This window comes from Cyanistes caeruleus, chromosome 1 (genome assembly GCF_971803275.1).
Source record: "Cyanistes caeruleus chromosome 1, bCyaCae1.hap1.1, whole genome shotgun sequence".
In the NCBI taxonomy this organism is placed as follows: domain Eukaryota; kingdom Metazoa; phylum Chordata; class Aves; order Passeriformes; family Paridae; genus Cyanistes; species Cyanistes caeruleus.
In genome coordinates this window covers 152,748,061-152,765,844 of record NC_141701.1, presented here as the reverse complement: position 1 = coordinate 152,765,844, position 17,784 = coordinate 152,748,061, and the positions used below count along the sequence as shown (strand labels likewise).

General features: G+C 57.3%; 1 protein-coding gene across 3 annotated transcripts in view; it reads right to left on the bottom strand.

Moving 5' to 3' along the window:
- AGAP3 (ArfGAP with GTPase domain, ankyrin repeat and PH domain 3) overlaps positions 1 to 17,784 on the bottom strand; it is a 111,870-nt gene that overhangs the window by 62,375 nt on the left and 31,711 nt on the right. For all 3 annotated transcript variants that reach the window (XM_086852556.1, XM_086852643.1, XM_086852487.1), the window contains exons 2-6: positions 8,522 to 8,580; positions 3,738 to 3,825; positions 3,466 to 3,551; positions 3,161 to 3,302; positions 1,757 to 1,891 (exon numbers count right to left, since the gene is read on the bottom strand). In XM_086852556.1, the coding sequence (XP_086708682.1) occupies positions 1,757 to 1,891; positions 3,161 to 3,302; positions 3,466 to 3,551; positions 3,738 to 3,825; positions 8,522 to 8,580 (510 nt within the window). The remainder of the gene's footprint in view (positions 1 to 1,756; positions 1,892 to 3,160; positions 3,303 to 3,465; positions 3,552 to 3,737; positions 3,826 to 8,521; positions 8,581 to 17,784) is intronic.

The following is a 17,784-nucleotide window of genomic DNA, read 5'->3' as shown; positions in this document are numbered from 1 at the left end:
TGAAGCTCAAGAAGTCACCCACAGCCCAGGGCAGCACAGCTGCTGGGTCAGTCAGTCCTCCTCAGCAACATCGCCAAGGTGACCGTGGCTAGGCGCTCCCTGACCTTTTCTTGGTACAGATACACCCTTAAAATGAAGCCCAAGAATTGAGACCCCCCCACACTGATGGCTCCTTGCAAACTGTCCTGGCATCTACTGAATCTGAACCCCAGATTTCTGCAAACAGGAACTGGGCAATCCTGAAAATAAAGTTCTTTACTCAGACCTCTTTGGAGCCAAGAGGACAAAAGGCACATTCCATACCAGCTCCCACCTCAGCAGGGCTCTGCCATGAGGGGACCACACAAACCACCCCTCAGGGCAGGCCTAGCTCAGGGAGTCCTGAAGCACACACTGCAAGACACAGCCCAGCCTAGGGCACTGTCCCTGCTTGTGCCAGGGCCACCTCCTGGCAATACCAAGATCCCATCCTCTCAGAAGTCACTGTGACACCTGTGGACTTGGGAAGGATGGAGGAGCACAATTCCCACAAAGTGAGCAGCACCTCCAGGGGGAATTCTGCCAGCAAATGAGAAACCAGCAAGGGGGAAGTGACCCCTGTTCTCCTGCCACGTGCCTTTCTCATGGTGACCTTCAGCAGCCTGGCTGCCCAGACACAGCCTCAGCCACAAATGTCCCAGCAGCACCAGGTACACACTGCAACGTGCTCAGTCCAGACACAGCACAGCTCAAGCACACACAGCTCCAGGCTACAGACCCGACACCAAGACCCACTCTGAGGAACGGGGTCTCTGCTGCTCCTGCCTGCACTGTGGTGGCACAACAGCCAGGGCCAGCCAGTTCTTGGAGAATCCCCGTGCAGTTGGTGAAGATGGAGACCCCAGTTTTTGTGTCTTGGAGCATCCCCCCCACCCTGCAGCACCACGTGCATGTGTGGGAAGAGCGGTTTGTGAACAGCCAGGGACAGGGCGCTCTCTGCCTCAAGCTCCCGTGCCAGCACATTGCCCTGCTCCCCAGAAAGGCCAGCAGCCACTGCTTGGATACCACCCAGGACAGGGGCAGGGAAGGGCTCTCTAGAAACAGAGCTGCAGCACACACTCCACACAGCACAGGCAAGCAGCAACCTCTGAGGGCGGCTCTTCCTGCTCCTGCTGTGGGAAGCAGACATCCTCCCCAGCCTGCCCAGGGCAGGTCTGCTGGCATCTGGGCTGGCAGCTTGTGTGGAAGAAGTCATATAAAGACAAGGTCTGATGGAAACTGGATTGCCATGTGAGGCAAGGTCATCACAGAGGCTGTGACTGCCAGGACTCCACAAGACCCCAAACCAGCTGCACCAGGATCCAGCAGATGCCAAACCAGTGCATCATGACCCACCAGTGCTCACTAGGAAGAATCACCTACCCACTCCAGAAACACCTCATCCCATCAGCATTCAGCCCATTCCCCCTTGTCCTGTCCTGTTCCCTGTTCCCCTAGAGGGAACACACAATCCCCTTTAGGGTAAGGCCACGGTTTATTTAAGCAGATGGCAAACTCCCAGGAGGTGGTGCAGGTTTCCTGTGCCCCTCAGCATCACTGTGCTGCAGACCCCTCTCCAAGCCTAAGCAGGAATGCTCCCTCACACTTGTTCCCATGAGGAACAGCTGCCCCATCCAGTTTAGGTGCTGCTTTCCTACTGCAAGGGCAGCACAAACTCCTCTGTGAGACCACACTGCTGCCCTGTCCTGCCCAGGCACCCCAACATGGCTGCAGGTACCGTCCTGGAAGACCCTCTCCACATTCAGGCCATAGGTAGCACAGGTCTCGTAGTAAGTGCAGCGCTTCAAATCATTGGAGAGCTTCCGTGCCCGGGAGTCGTCGATGACGCGGGGGTTGGTGGCACTGATGGCATCTGCAAACCAAAGGGACAGGAGGTTGAAAGACAAAGACCCTGTCCCACCTATCCACTGGTCCCATGACACTTCTGGCCTCCCTCCCTCTCTTCACAGAGAGGAACCCCCTCCATAGCACTGCCCCATAAATGCCTGTGTCCTAAGTCCCACGTTCGTAGAAAAATGGATGAATCTCCGTAAATGAACCAGACTCAATTTCCTAAACCACCCAGACACTGACATTTCAGCAGACAGAGGCAGAACACCTCTGGGAGGTGTGGGGACCAAGGCCAGGCAGCCCCAGCTGCCAAATAAAACACATTTGTCAGTCTCCACTATTTTAGGGCTCATGGCCAAGCCCTACATGTTAAAGAATCCAAGGGAGAAATCCTCCTGGTTTAATGAGGAAGTCAACTCTGCTGGGGTGTCTCCACAGCCAAGGAATTCCTGGACAGCTGTAAAATACAGGCTCAGTTTGTATCCCAGATAGTCACCAAGTGCTTGCCTGTTCTGGAAAAACCTCCTTTCGAAGAGAAATCCAACTCCTTGAAGACAAGCCAGGGACAAGTGGGGGCTGTGAACAAACCTTCTCAGGTGGGGCAGAAGAATTGGGACCTGCACTGTGAGGAAGCCCTCCTTGAGCTCTCCAGATGGTTTTGTGCCTGTATCAAGTCTAGGACCTCACCTGGTCTGGAACAATGGCCACTGACCCCGTTACCTGCCCGCTCCTGTGTGTCCACAGTGTATGCTGCCACCCCACTCCTGAGCCACGATCACTCAGCCCTAAAATTCATGCCACGATTTCTAAATATCCAAAGTCTAACTATTTTGTTCTGCTTTTAATATGTGACTCCCTCCCACTGCTGCTGCCTGTCTTCCTGGCCTCAGAGCTTCTTCCTGGCCAGGAACAGGTCACACAGTGCTCAGGAACTGTCCTGCCAGGAGAGCTTTCCCCTACATCCATGTCCTGCTCCCGCTCTCTACTGTCACACAGAAAACTCTTCACCCCGGTTCCCTCCCGCCTGTGCTGGCACAGTTAGGGGAGGCAGCACCAGAGAATCATGCCATTCCCAAGAGGAAAGCAGCCCCATGGAATGAGGCAGCTCTCCGTGGGGAAGCTGAGATGGTGTGAGCAGGAACTCCCTCCTCAGCACCCTGGGCTGGGGTCTCAGCATCATCCTTCAGCCCCATGGAAGGCTCAGGGACCAGGATCACCCACAGTGCTCACGGGGCTGGCCTGTGCCCCCGCTGGAGGCTGGGGGTGTGGGGGAAGCTCCGGCGCCGCTCACCCTGTGTGCCCACCAGCACCATCGGCACCTCCGCTGTGTTCCGGTAGCTGCAGAGCCGCAGGTAGTAGTTGTAGACGGTCTGGAAGCTGATCTCATCCTCCAGGCTGAAGACAAACACCACTGCATCCACCCAGGCAGCAAACTGAGGAGACGCAGCAGGATTACAGCGCGGACGAGCAGCTGGAGACGCGAGCCCGGAGCAGCCGGCAAGGGCAGCCACACACCGGGCTCGGCCAGCACACACCTCCCCCAGCCCCTCCAACAGCACAGCTGGGAAGGGGCCACGGGGAGGACAGATCTCCTACCTGGAGCTCAGGGGGGCCCCCTTCATCTCGAATCAGCAGCAAGTAGCTCTGACCATCCACCACGATCTCCTTCTTAAAGCGGCCACCTTGGGGGGGCAAAGCTGCCGGTCAGTAGGGGGGTGCAAGCAGGGGACACCCCAAACGAGGGCTGGGGGAGCAGCAGAGCCCCATGGCAGTGGTGGAGGAGGTGCAGGGACTGGGATCACCTTCAGCACCAGGGAGAGGAGTGAGGACCCAGCCCACCCCCAGGCACCCCAAGAACAAGACCTTACCCTCTGGAGACTCCTCCTGCACGTAGGTGCCGGTCAGGTAGCGGTGCACCAGGGCAGACTTGCCACTGGACAGGTTCCCCACGATGCCCTGGAACGGATGCACGTGTCACCCGTGTGCCCAGCACAAGTCCCTGTACACGAGGCCACCCCCACGAGGTGACACCACCAGTGCTGGGGCACACGCTGGTGAGAGGCAGAGGTGTTCCTGAGAGGACGGGGATGATGTGACCCAGCCCAGCTTTTGGTGGGAGGCCAGGGGACTAACTGGGCTCAGTCAGGCACAGAGCAGCTGAGACTGGGGCACAGCCACCTGGACAGAGAGCCAGGAGTACTCTTGTCCTCCCCTGAACAGGCCCAGCAATGTCAGAGCCACATCAGCTCTTCCCACAGCCTTTCTGCCCCTCAGAGAACTCTTGCTCTCCCACGTCAATTCAGAAGGAGAAAACCTCTTCTCCCAGCCCACACACGCCCAGTTTTAGGGTGCTGCAGCTCTGGACAGCAGCTGCCAGTAGAAGGGGAGCAGAGACCAGCTGCAGGGTGGGAGCCCAGCCTGTGCTCATGCCCAAGGCAGCAGCACCACGGCAGCTCTACGTGCGTCTCCCAGGGGAGCCAACGGTGCTGCCCACACAGGAACACCCAGCACCAATGTTCAACCAAGCCAAAGGGTAAAGCCACTGAACACCGAATTTGATTAGGTGGAAGCACATCTGACTGCAGCACCCTCAGACTGGCTATGAAATGCAGGTGGGTGTCCAGGGATGGGTCAGTCACAGCCCAGCTCTGCTCGTTGCCAGGGTCCTCCTGACCACTAAATCCTGCTTAATTGTGGGACCAGGTGCGTACAGAAGGATCTGGAGCACAAGTCTGATGAGAACTGGCTGAAGGAGCAGGAGGGGCTCAGCCTGGAGAAAAGGCAGCTCAGGGGGAACCTCCTCATTCCACAACTCCCTGACAGGAGGGTGCAGCCAGGTGGGCATTGGGCTCTGCTCCCAAGTAACTAACAACAGGACAAGAGGTATCCTCAAATTTCATCAGGGGAGATCTAGGTTGGACATCAGGTATCCCTTGCCCACAAAAAGGGAAGGGGTCACTTTCAGCTGAAGGTGAACCAAGTAACCTCCTCTCAGCATTCCAAGAACGTGGACGTGGCACTTGAGAATATAGTTTAGTGGTGAACGTGGTGGTGGTGCTGGTTGATGGTTGGACTTGATGACCTTAAAGGGCTTTTCCAGCCTTAATGGTTCTGTGATTCTGTACACTCATGTGGCCACACCAGTGCTGGAAGACATGGGGTGAGGAGTGGCTACGAACACTGAAGCTGCCTCTGCCACCATGGAAGTTTACAGCCAAACTGTTCCAGGCACAGGGATGAGCTTGGCAGGTGAGTCACCACCAGGCAGGTTCTCCAGCTCCCAGCCAGGCACTCAAATGCTCCTGCTGCCCTGGGTGCTGCCAAGGGTCCTGCCCTGGGCCATGCACGTGTCCCCCACGAGGAAGAGTGGCACCTCTCCGTGGCACAGAGCACAGGACACCACCCTGCGTGCCAGCTCCTCCTGTACCAACAGAGCCAGCACGTGGCAGGACCAGGAGCACTGATCAGTGGGCTGCCAGGGGCTGCTCTCACCACTGCCACATCTGTCACCCCTCAGAGCAACTCCAGATGCTGGCAGTGCCTTCACACAGGCACCGAGAACACGGCTGGGCTGCAGCCCTGCCCGCTCCTGCGCACGCGTCCCTGCAGCCACGCTGGGCCAGGGGCTGCACAGGTCACGGAGAGGGGAACAGCCCATCCCCTGCCTGAGCCCTGCCTGCTCTGCAGCCTAACCAGGAGAATCACACAATCACGGAATCCCACAATGGTTTGTGCTGGAAGGGACCTTCAAGCCCAGCCCGCTGCACCCCTGCCATGGACAGGGACACCTTCCATTATCCCAGGGTGCTCCAAACCTCATCCAGCCTGGCCTTGGACCCTTCCAGGGATCCAGGGGCAGCTTCTCTGGGCAACCTGTGCCAGGGCCTCACCAGTCTCACAGGGGTGAATTCTTTCCCAATATTCCATCTAACCCTGCACTCTGTCCATGGGAAGCCATTCCCCTTTGTCCTGTCACTCCAGGCTCTTATCCCAAATATCTCTCCAGCTTTCCTGGAGCCCCTTCAAGCACTGAAAGCGACTCTAGTGTCTCCAGAGCCTTCTCTTCTCCAGGCCGAACGCCCCCAGCTCTCTCAGCCTGGCTCCAGAGGGGTTTCAGCCTTCAGAGCATCTCCATGGCCTCCTCTGGACTCCAGGTCCATCTCTATGTTTTGGTGGGGGCTGTGACATGGACACAGCTCTCCAGGTGGGAGCACTAAAGGTTTCACAGGAGAAACTCTGAGAGCTCAGCTCTGGGCTCAGGGCTTCAGTGCCAGGCTGGCCATGGCTCCTGGGCCAACAGAGCGGCTCCCGAGGCCACCCGGCTCCAAGGGTGCCACACCACACCAAAGATAAACACTCCAACGGCATTTAGCTCTAAAACTTGGACAGAGGCTGCAGTTACACTTTGTCTGCACACAGTACAAACCCTGACCTGTATCTCACCAAAATCTGGCTGCTCTGCCGTGTCCTTGAGCTCACCCGGAGCTTCAAACCAACCACAGAACTGACAATCCTGAGGAGCACAGCCCCTGAGAGGCAGCAAACTAGAGCCATACAAGGTGTGTAAGCACTGTGGGAGCCTCTGTTCCATGATTTTTGGGAGAATGTGGGAACGCAGTCAGCTCTGTGCTGACTGTGCTGACAGCTCTGTACCAGGTCCAGGGGACGAGTCCTGCCAGGAGGCACTGTCAGTGCCCCTCTAAAAACTGCTCAGTCACAGCTTCCTCCTGGCCTTCAGCACTGGGAGGGAGCTTTTGGGGGCAAACTGAGGGAGGGAAAACTGCTGAATGTATCTTAAATACATCAAATTATTCAAAGACTTTGGAGAAAGCATCCTGAATGTTTGGGAACACGAGCAGGGAGAGCAGTGAGACCCTCAACTCCTGTGGGAGAGACAGAGGAGACAGAATTGCTTGAAAATGGGAAGGAATTGAAATTTGGCAACATTTCTTGCTGGGGTCAGTGTTGGGCCCCTCATGACAAGAAGGACCCTGAGGGGCTGGAGAGTGTCCAGGGAACGGAGCTGGGAAGGGTCTGGGAGTACCAGGAGAGGCTGAGGGAGTGGGAAAGGGGATCAGGCTGGAGCAAAGGAGGCTCAGGGGGAATTTCTGGCTCTGCACAAGTCCCTGGCAGGAGGGGACAGACAGGGGGGTCAGGCTCTGCTGCCAGGGACAGGGACAGGAGGAGAGGGAACAACCCCAGGCTGGGCCAGGGGAGGCTCAGGTTGGGTGTTTGAAAATTCCTTCCTGGGAAGGGCTGTCCAGCCCTGGCACATCCTTTAAACCATCCCTGCAGAGGTTTAAAAGCCCTGTGAATGTGGCACCTGGGGACACAGCCAGGGATGGCCTTGGCAGTGCTGGGGAAGCAGCTGGACTCAATGATCTCCAAAGGCTTTTCCAACCCAAATGATTCTGTCACTCTAAACTAGGACTCTAAAAGGCCTCCAGACTTTTAGAAGAGCTGCTTTGGCTGGATCAAATGCAGGAGCAACAGAGATCCCCAGAGGTCATGCAAAACCTGGGGAAAGGGCTGTGCTACTTGAGGAAGAAGCAAAAGCAATAGGATGGTTTGGGGGCAGCATGGCTTTGCAGCCTTGCAGAGCCTCAACACCAGGCAGCAACACCCAAACAACGCTGAGAATGTTTTTAAAAATGCACTTCACAGGTAAATGAACAAATGAATATATGAAGCTTGGTTTGATTTTCACTTAACTGCAGGTAAGAGACACTGTGGCAGGATGGTGCTGGAAATGTTTTACACAAAGAATTTTCTTCTTTTGTTTTTTCAAGTAATATTGAAGAAAGTTAATCTCACAAAAGCTGAGGAGAGAAAAAACTGAAGGGCACATGGCAGGAGCCTGTAAGGGGAGCTGAGGGCTGGCACAGAGAGCACAGGAAGAGCAGAGGGAGAAACTGCAGCACCTGCAGCACCCTGCCCACCCTGACACCACCTCCTGGCTCCCCCGAGCCCACAGCACTGACCCTGTCCCACTTGGAGGGGCTGTGCTGGGGCAAGAGGCTCAGGGCAGCCCCCTGAGCACAGAGACCACATCCCACAGGAAGCTGGTGAAGCCTCGCAGTGGCACGACCTGGGGAAAGCCACCCTGTGCTGACAGACCTGGGGAGCCTCATCCCTCAAGTCTGGCAGGACTGAGCTGTGTCACCCTCCAGCACCCCGGCAGGGCAGGGACACCTCGGCAGAGGCAGGGGAGCACCAGTGCAGAGCTGAGATCAGTGAGGCTCTGAAGGAGCAGTGACAGCTCCCATCCCAGGACAGCTGCTCCAGGGGTGACTGCCAGGGGCCTGTACCTGAACCACCAGCTGGGATCTGCACCTGCTTCTGCTACAGCAGCCTGAGGAGCAGCACCCAGACAGCATCACAGCTCTGCCAGGCCAGCAGCGAGGCTGAGCAGCTCAAATGGTGTCTTTTCACCTTCTCATCCAAGTTCTCTCACAGATCAACAACCTCTGGCTCACCCCTCAGAGGTGCTGAGAAACCCCTGTCCTTCCCTGGCACGGCAGCAGCCCCAGCCCCCCTCTCCCTCCTGAGGCTGAAGCCTCTGTGTGTTTCCACCTGACCACACAAAAATGCAGGATTTTCTTGCTGATCTGGGGAATCAGGGGTGTTCCAGGCACAAGCCACAAGTACTTACCACCTTCAGCTCAGGTACCGAGCGACTCAGGGTCCATTCCTGGCTGTTCACAAATGAATCTGCAGACAGAGGGAAGAAATCATCAGGTTACACTCAGGATCCCAGCAAGGATCCTGCTACACTCTCCCTGCTCCCTCCAGACAGATATATGGCTCTTCCTGCTCTTCTACTCCAGAGACACAGCTGCACGAGCCCCCAACACAGCCCGAGCCCCACATGGGGAGGAGCAGGAGCAGCTGAGCCAAGGGCAGGAGCAGTATGGCAGCAAAGAGGCCAGGTACCACTGGCTGGAACCCTCCCTTCAGCCTTGCAGGAGCACAAAAACTCCCTCAGCATCCCCTGCCCCAAGGCACAGAGAACAAGGGGAGCACCAGGGACCAGCCATCCTTTTGGGGTGCAGCAGCTGCACAAGAGCCCAGAGCTGAGGGCATGAGGCAGCACCCCGAGCCCTGCAGGCTGTGCAGCGGTGGAGCTGCTGCCAGGATTGCAGCCACGCTCCTGACTGAACACAAACACAATTCATTGTTGCAATTATGGAACTGGCAGCGTGCTGCAATAGGCTTACAGAGGCTGTGGCAATCCAGAATGGCTTGAGGAAACACTCCCACCCTGCCACAGAGCATCTGGAGGAGGAGCAGGAGCCTGTAACAGGTTTGAGTACCAGAAGCAGCCAGCAGCCCCTCCTGACAAACCTTAGTCCCTCACTCGCCTTGGGGAGGTCAGACCTTCCATCCAACACCTGCTCCAGGGCAGGACCCAGAGGAGCAGCACCTCCTGCGTGTTTATCACACACAAACAGAAAGGATTTTTGGAGACCAGAAACGTGTGGGAGATCTGCATCTTCAGGAGCCTGTAACAAACCTGCCAGATCTGTGGCCACAGACTATCACAGGAATGGGAATCTCAGATGGGCTCAAAAGGGAAGCAGCAAATCCACCAGACCCAAAAGCAGGCAGCAATCAAACACGGTGACCTGGGCACTGCCACTGCTCCAGTGTCACCTGAGGCCACAGGGAGGGTGGCTCCAGACCTCCCCCAGCAGCCCCAAGCCCACAATCACAACTCCTAGTGCCTGCTCCAGCAGCCCCCAAACCACCCTCACAGGGAACAATTCCTTCCCAATACCCCATCTATCTCTGCCCTCTGGCAGTGGGAAGGCATTCTCCCTTTTCTCTCCCTCCATCCCTTATCCAAAGTCCCTCTCCAGCTCTCCTGGAGCCCTTCAGGCATTGGAAGGGGCTCTGAGCTCTCCCTGGGGCCTTCTCCTCTCCAGGGGAACATTCCCAGCTGTCCCAATCTGGCTCCAGAGCAGAGGGGCTCCATCCCTGGGAGCCTCTATCTTGTGTTGTGGGCAGCACTCCAGAGCCTGACAGAGCCCACCAGCGCCTGCCCTTACCCCAACTCATGTCCCAGCCCTAGTAACTCCTTGGGGGAGGTTGGACAAACAACCAGGCTAAAGCTTCCTCTGCCCTCTCTCACCTCCCTGGACAGCCCAAAGCCATGGGGAAGAGCCCACTCCTGCTCCCCCTGCCAGAGGGCTGGCTAAGCTGCTCAGAGAGCACGAAGCAACAAACCACGACCTGGCACTGTGCTCTTGCCACCCTTCTGTGCAGCCACCAGCACCCACAGACCACGACACTCATCCATCATGTTCAAGAAAGGGGTGAACGTGGTGCTCCTACCTGCAGATTACCTTCCTTGGCTGACTTAGGAACACTCCTTTTCCACGAGTTATAGACAAATAATCCCCAAGTCTGGTGCAGGAACACCAGGTTATTTATAGCTATCCTGAGGAAATTGTTTCTCTGTGGCGTCTTCCACCTGCCCTTTCCTTTTTTAGGCAGAGGTAATGTTTTTATTAATACAATTCATCAGTCAGGAGGAAAAGGATACATTTTTGAGCCCTTTCCAAAAGGTTAACAGCACACCTGTATTTCCAACTGCATCGCTGGGTCTAAAAAAAGCTGTTGCCTCCACTTGGGACTTCTGCCCTGCTCAGCTTCTTTGGCAGGTAACGTGAGAGACAAAGCAGCATCCAGGCCTTCTCTGTCCGCAGCATTCCCTGGTGGGAGCAGGCAGTGCACACTCGAGCTGTTTCACTGCACACAGCGGGGTTTGGCAGGTTCTGAGTGGAGCACAAGGCACACACACTCGGTGATGGGCCTTGGGAACGAGGAGGGGCAGGGAGAGCCCTGGAGGGAGCCAGCCAGGCTTGCTCTGGATCTGCCCAAGGATGACCAGGACAAGCTGCCCCAAGAGCTGCCAGCTGCCTCCACACCAACTGTCCCAACAGATCCTTGTCTGTTTTCTAACCCAGGTTCAAGAGTGTGCTACACTTTGATCGTTCACTTGCTGAGAAAGCCCCAGAGTAAACCTCAATGAACACTGACAATACAAGGTCAGCAGGACTGTATTCAGCCACACAACACACCCCACTCCTCGCTCCCACTAGCACACCTTACCCCAACAGCAGGGACCCCTGCGTGCCTGCCCGCCAGCTCCAGCATCTGCCAGGCCTGAATGTCAGCCCAGGCCACCCACAGGTCCTGGTGACCACCTGGCACGTGTGGCACCGACAGCCCCGGGGTCCTGGCAGAGAACAGGGGTCCTGGCACAGCCCTGGGGTCCCAGCACAGCCCAGGGGTCCCAGCACAGCTCAGGGTTCTCAGTGCAGCCCAGGGGTCCCAGCACAGCCCAGCACACTGCCTGCACCCCCCCTGTCTCCACTCAGCACCACGCCAGGGTGCGAGCACCACTTTACACAGTGCAGCTGGAGTCTCCCTTTCTTCACAATTGCCCAGGAGTTACTGAGATGCAGATCTTGGAGGGGCATGGTCCCTCTGATCCTCCTGGAGCCAAGGTCACAGTGTCAGGAGAAGAAGACCCCTGTGTTCCTTTGCCACCCTGTGCCAGACCTGTACACACCAGCTCTTCAAGTGAGCACCACCTCAGTGAACACACGCCTCTTGTTCAGTGGAACACCCTGCCGTGACTCTGAACACCTGTCTGGAGCAGCGCTTTCACTCAGCCCCCAGCCTCTCTCCTGCACAGATTGATTAAGGATGAGGAGGGCAGTGCCTGGCAGGCAAAGAGGCCATGCATGTCCACACTCCAGAGCAGGCTTGTGTCCTCTGCCTGCACCCTCAGCATGTGGGAAAGCTTCCCACCTACCACCTGGACAAGGTACTCTGGGCCATCAGGACTTGGTATGACAGGAGGAAATGGCCTCTTGTTGCACTAGGGGAGGTTTAGGTTTGATATTGAAAATACTTCTTCCCTGAATCAGCTGTCCAGCCCTGGTGCAGGGCAGTGGTCACCATTCCTGGAGAGATTTAAAAGCTACGTGGATGTGGCACGGGGGAACATGGGCTGGGGGTGGCCATGGCACTGCCAGGGGAATGGTTGGACTGGATGGTCTGAGAGGATTTTCCAGCCTCAATGATCCAGTGATTCTGTGACAATCAGCCAGTCAGGGAAGGCCTGAGGGTTTGGAGCACAATCCACTTCCACATGTCAGGCTGGGGTCCATGCCACAACTGCATGACTTACAGTCCGTCACTGGAAGTGTCCCCTGGTCCTTTTTATACCCCCTGTTCTGCCCCAGGACACGCCAACCACCCTCCTCTCGCCACACAGGGGTCACACACAACATGTGCACACCACCCTGACAGCTGGGGGACCCACATCTGCGCAGATGAGCCATCCACAGAGCTGAAGACATCTCTCACATCACTGGAGCTGTGTCCTGAAGCCACCTGCACCCAGGGACAGCTCACAGGGACAGCTCTGTCACCCGGGCCTCAGACACCCCTCAGGATGGAGCCTCCTCCTCCCCTCCCCGCATTTCTTGTACTTGCTTCCCTCCTCCACCGTCAGCTCCCACCGCAGTGTGTGCGGGCAGGCACGGATCACACCCACAGAGCTGCCAAAGGGCAGCTCACGAGCAGTTTCTCCACCCAAAACAACCTCAAACCAAGCAGCTGGCTGCTGAAAACCAGTGACACGAGCCCGACGTCAGCTCTGTCCATACAGGTGTTCGTCCTCGGTTGCCAAAATGCAGAACACGGCAAATCCCTGCACTCACGGCTACGAATGTCAGTGTGACATTATACACACCCCCTGTGTGCTGCTGCAGCTGTTACACACCAGAGCAGCAGGAAAGGTCCAAGTCTGATGTGGAGCCCCCCTGGAGCAGCACCATTCCCTCTGCGGCTTCCAGACCTTCCCCATTTCCTGCCGGGCCTCCCGACCCTCCCCACCCAGCACACTGAGCCCGAGGGGTGCAGGGGTGCCCAGCCCCTCTGGAACAGGCAGAGATCCTCCTGGGTGAAGCTGTAACCGTGGGGAAGCACACAGCCCCAAATCCCAGCAGGCAGGTGAGCAGAGCACCTTCCCCGCAGCACCTGGGCGCTGGGGCCAGCTCCTTCGGCAGGGATTGCCTCCAGCAGGAGACACCTCCAGGGACTGATCTCCCACTGAGCACTGAGCTTCACATAGCATCAGGGAGTCATGATTTACTGGATAGCTTCACTGCTGGACTGGCTGCATCACCTGCAATTCCAGATGAAAATACACCTGGTCACTTTTCCTGCATCTTCTCCTTGTTCTTTAATCATATAGAAGGGACCAGGATGTCTGTGCTGCAGCTCAACACCTTCACCAGGTGTACCTGACCTCCAAAGCCGTGGGCTCAGGGAACCACTGTCATTCCAAGAGCTTCAGCACAGCCCAACAGCATCCTTGGCTCCACCACACAACCATACAAGAGGAGATCAGCCCAGACTGGCCTAGGAAAATTCAGGAAAATTCTGTTACTCCCCAGAAGCTTCTGTTGATGGAGGTTTCCCAGCACAGGCAGCTCTACTGCAGAAGGTGAGAATTTGGAAGGTGGGGTGGGCAGAGCCTCTGCCATGCAGAAGAACAGACAGAAGAAGGGCATAAAGAAGGCACTCTGCAGCTGATGTCCCTTGGTCAGTTGGTCATCCTGGACACCTCCAGGACCTACAGACCAGACCGTGCTGTGGGACATCAGTGTCGCACACCGAGGAGGCAGGATCAGCACGCTCCCTCAAAGGGCTCGCACACCGCAGCTCCCTGTGCCCTGAAGACAGCCTGGAGGGGGCTCAGGCACAAACCCACAGCTCCCAGCACCCACATGCTGCGGGGAGGCTGGGAGGAGAAAGGGGCCGGCCGGCCAAATTCATCTCCTCATCTCAGCTGCTCGCTGCACGGGATGATGCGCAGCAGCTTCATCTACCCTGTGCTCCAGAAGCGCCAGTGCCAGACACAGCTGCTCTCCCTACACAGCAACTAATAATTAACCAACTCATTATCCAAGCCATGATGGAACTCCCTTGGACACTGCAACCCTGGACACGAAGCCAGCCTTGAAACCAGGTCAGAGGCTGCGCAAACACAGCAGAGGCCACACAAACTGAGGCCACTTGTGACCACCACTGTGGTCACACGAATGGACCCACCTGACCACACACAGAGATCAAAGGGAGGCAGAGGCGGCGTGCTTGGGCACAGTTACCCTTCCTGGGCACAGCCACCCCTCCCAGGCCAGCCTGACAAAGCTTCTACCGCAGCAACGCTGGCAGGAGGGGGATTTCTCCAGGTCAAGGACCAGCACAGGTGCTTGGTCCCAATGTTCCAGTCAGCACTGAGCCAGTATGGAAACCCACTGCAGGACATGACCTTGGCAAGGATTATCTCAGCAGAGCTTTAAACACTCTGTAGCAACTAAAGGAGACAATGCTGCATCTCTCTGGGAAAGGGCATGCTTAGGAACTGCCACCCTTGCTTTGTCACCATGCCATGGGCAGCAGCAGCTGGTGTCACTGTGCTCTGAGGTCAGAGCAGACTCTGGAAGATCCAGGCATTTCAAACCCTTGGCACCTGCTGCTCTCCAGCTCCCATCCAAACACTGTCAAAAGACCCAGACTAAACCCTGCTCTGATGGTGGGACAGGGTCTGCTGGAAAGGAAAACCCAGCAGAGAGTGACACGGAAAGACGGGTAACTCAACCTCCCATCACAGCACTCCAGCAAAAACCTCTTCCCAATGTGCCTGACCTGGGCTCCAGCTGTGCAGCTCCACGAACACTGGCAGGTGAACACTGAAGGCACAGGATTCCCCCTCCCTAAGGCTGCCCATGACTGCAGTCAGACACCTCTGCACCCACCACACACACCCTCTGACCTCGTCCTAAGAACTGAGTCCTCCAGAGTATTGTCCCAACAGCTCCCCCCTGACCTTCCAGAACTCTCAGGCTCTGCCAAAGTGCAAACACCAGACTGGCATCAGCATCCAAGGCATCCCTAACCCCACCAAGACACCTCTGCCTCTCACCAAGGCTCCCAGCTCAACCAAGGCAAGTACCGACTTGAGATGATACTTATCACAACCTACCCAACTCACTATGCAAACTTCACTCAATTCATGAGAAAACAGTTCCGTCTTCTCTCAGAAGCCTTCCCTCACATGCCCTGCACATCAGTACTCCACACACGAGAGTGAAGGGAGGTACCCTAAACAACCTCAAAAAGCAGGGCATCTCTCTGGGAGAGGGGACACAGCTGTGATCACAGAATCACAGAATATCCTCAACTAGAAGACACCCACAAGTCTCACCCCTGGCCCTGCACAGACACCCCAACAATCCCATCTTGTGCCTGTGAGTGTTGTCCAAACATTCCCTGAGCTCTGGCAGCCTCAGGGCCGTGCCCACTCCCAGGGGAGCCTGGGCAGTGCCAGCACCTTCTGGGGAAAGAGCTCTTTCCTGATATCCAACCTAAACCTCCCTGAGGCAGCTCCATGCTGTTCCCTCAGATGAGGAATGCTTCCTGAGCCATCAGAGATGCTGTACCCATCACAAAGTCCCTTCATGAACAGGGACAACTCCAATTCCTAAAGAGTCCAGTTTTTCCAAGACCATACTTGTTAGAGAGCCTCTCTGGAATGGCACCAGCCAACACCTGGATAGCCAGAAATGCTCTGAACCACTGACCATGATCACCTGGGTCAGTCTAAGCTGGCCAGACTCTGTGTTAACTTTGCTCTCCAGTCCCAAGGGTGGTTGCCCTCCCTCGCCCACTACAAAAGGATCAGCTCTTTACATCTTTCTTGGGTAACAAACCCTGAAATCCCCCATCACCCCTCAATCCCAGCCGAACCCCTCCAGGGCTGGGAGCAGCACTTGGAACATCCCCCTGACTTCTGCAGGTATGTCTGGATGCAGATTGTGGTGCTGGATGGGTATCACAGCGTGCTGTAAACAAACCACTCCAGGTTCTGGAAACAGAGAGTGCTGGCTTGGCTTTCTGCCAGGACTCCTACATCCAGCTTTTCCAAAGGCTGATAACTGCAGCTGCAGCTGCACCCCCCAGGAGGGCAAGTTGGGGCTGCACCAGCAGCTCTCCCAGGGCAAGGTGGGCAGCGCCCACACAGAGCATCAAAGTTTGTGGGACGTCAAGAGGGTGCTTGGAACACCATGGGCCTGCAAGACTGTAACAGGAGCGGGGCAGAGACCCCCTGAGCACTAAGGCTGTGCCCCTCCGGCCCTGCCACAGCTCCCATCCACCAGAGGAAGCCACGGACCAACATTCCAGGAAGAGAGACAACGGGAAGATGGGGCACAAGAGAGGACAAGCAGCAACTGCTTTGCTGTGCAGACTTCACCACCGACCTCACTGTCCCCAGGAGGACACAGGGCTGGTGGGTACAGGGACAGTGCAGGCACCAGGCAGGTAATGAACTGTGTTCTCAGCGTGACTAAACCCGCTGCGAGCTTCGCAGCACCAGGGACTCCTGCCAGGAGCCACAGTGCCAGTGGCAGCCTGGAGAGGTCAATCCTGAGCCTCTGCCTCCAGCATGAGCCACAGTGGCAAACAATAATCCCTGCAACGAGCAGTAGTCCTGCATGAGCTGGCTGGTCACTGCTGCAGGGACCCCAAGCCGCCCACACCACTCCCCACAGAAGCCTCAACAAGGTCTCCCAAAGACAGATCCAAAGGGAGCTCCTACCTGTCTCGTGGAGGAGCCAGGCGAGAGACAGGACGCCAAGCAAGCTCTTAACCCCGACGGTTTCTTTGGGAATGTGGCGGCCAGGCCGGCTGCTGCTGGCACAGCTCCCACTGGAAGCGGCAAGCAGGAACAGGCCCCCCGCTCCAGGGGCAGGGCCCGGCCCTCCCTGCCCGCATACACCCACATTCCCCAGCCATGAGCGCAGCCACCCCTCTCCTGGGAACCTCCTGCCACCCAGCCGGCAGCGGCACACGGCCCGGCCGTCCTGCCAGCACCGGAACCCCGCAGCGCAGCAGCATCCCGGCCCTTGGCCTCGTGGCGCATCCATTGGAGCCTCCAGAACCTTCCCCAGGAGCACAGCGAGCCCGAGGGACACATGGGGATGTGCTCCCTGAGCTCCCTGGGCAGCGCCAGAGCTGCTCCTGTGCTGATCTCTGACCCTGGGACTCCTGGGGAATGTCTGGGCTGCCCTGGACAGCCGCTGCCCCAGGAGCAACCGGGTTCCTCGGGAGCATGTGGGCTCCCTGGAGAGCCTGCCAGCCCTAAGACATCCCTCTGGCACGTAAGCCAAGCACAGAACTGCCTCCACAACACCCAGATGCAGAGCAGAGCCATGGAAGCCAGCGAGGCCCCCGGGAGCGGGCGGCAGGGCTTGGCCCAGCCCCCAGCTCCATGCGTTCCATGCCTTAAAAAGCTGTGGATGCTGCTGTCGCCTCCCAGCCCTGCCAGGCCACAGGGTTTGCCTGCAGCTCCTTCCACAGGGCCCAGAAGGGGACAGCGCACAGAGGGACAACCAGCACAGCCCCAGCTGAGTTCCCCCAAAGCCCTGGCACCAGAGAGCTCCCCGCCAACATCAGAGAGCCGAACACCCGAGAGCTGCTTCAGCTGCCAGTGCCCAGGGAATGCCCATGGGGGTCTTGTCCCCTGCCCCATCACTGGTAATGCCACACCTGCTCTCTGCAGGCTGCCCCACACGTGGTGAGGGTCTCTGTGCTCCCAAACACGTGGTCTCCGCTCAGCCCCAGTGAGGGACCTTGGCAGGGTGGCCAGGGCTGAGCATCCCCCAGATGAGGCCTGGCACCACGGAGCTGCTCACAAGAGGGGGAGGCAGGCACATTTTTGGGCTCCCCAACCCCCTGTTTTGGGCTGCCCCACACCTCTGCTCTGGCAACCTCCAGAAAGTCCCACTTGCCTGGGTGCCCACCAACAGCACCCCTCTCCCCATTCTGCCAACG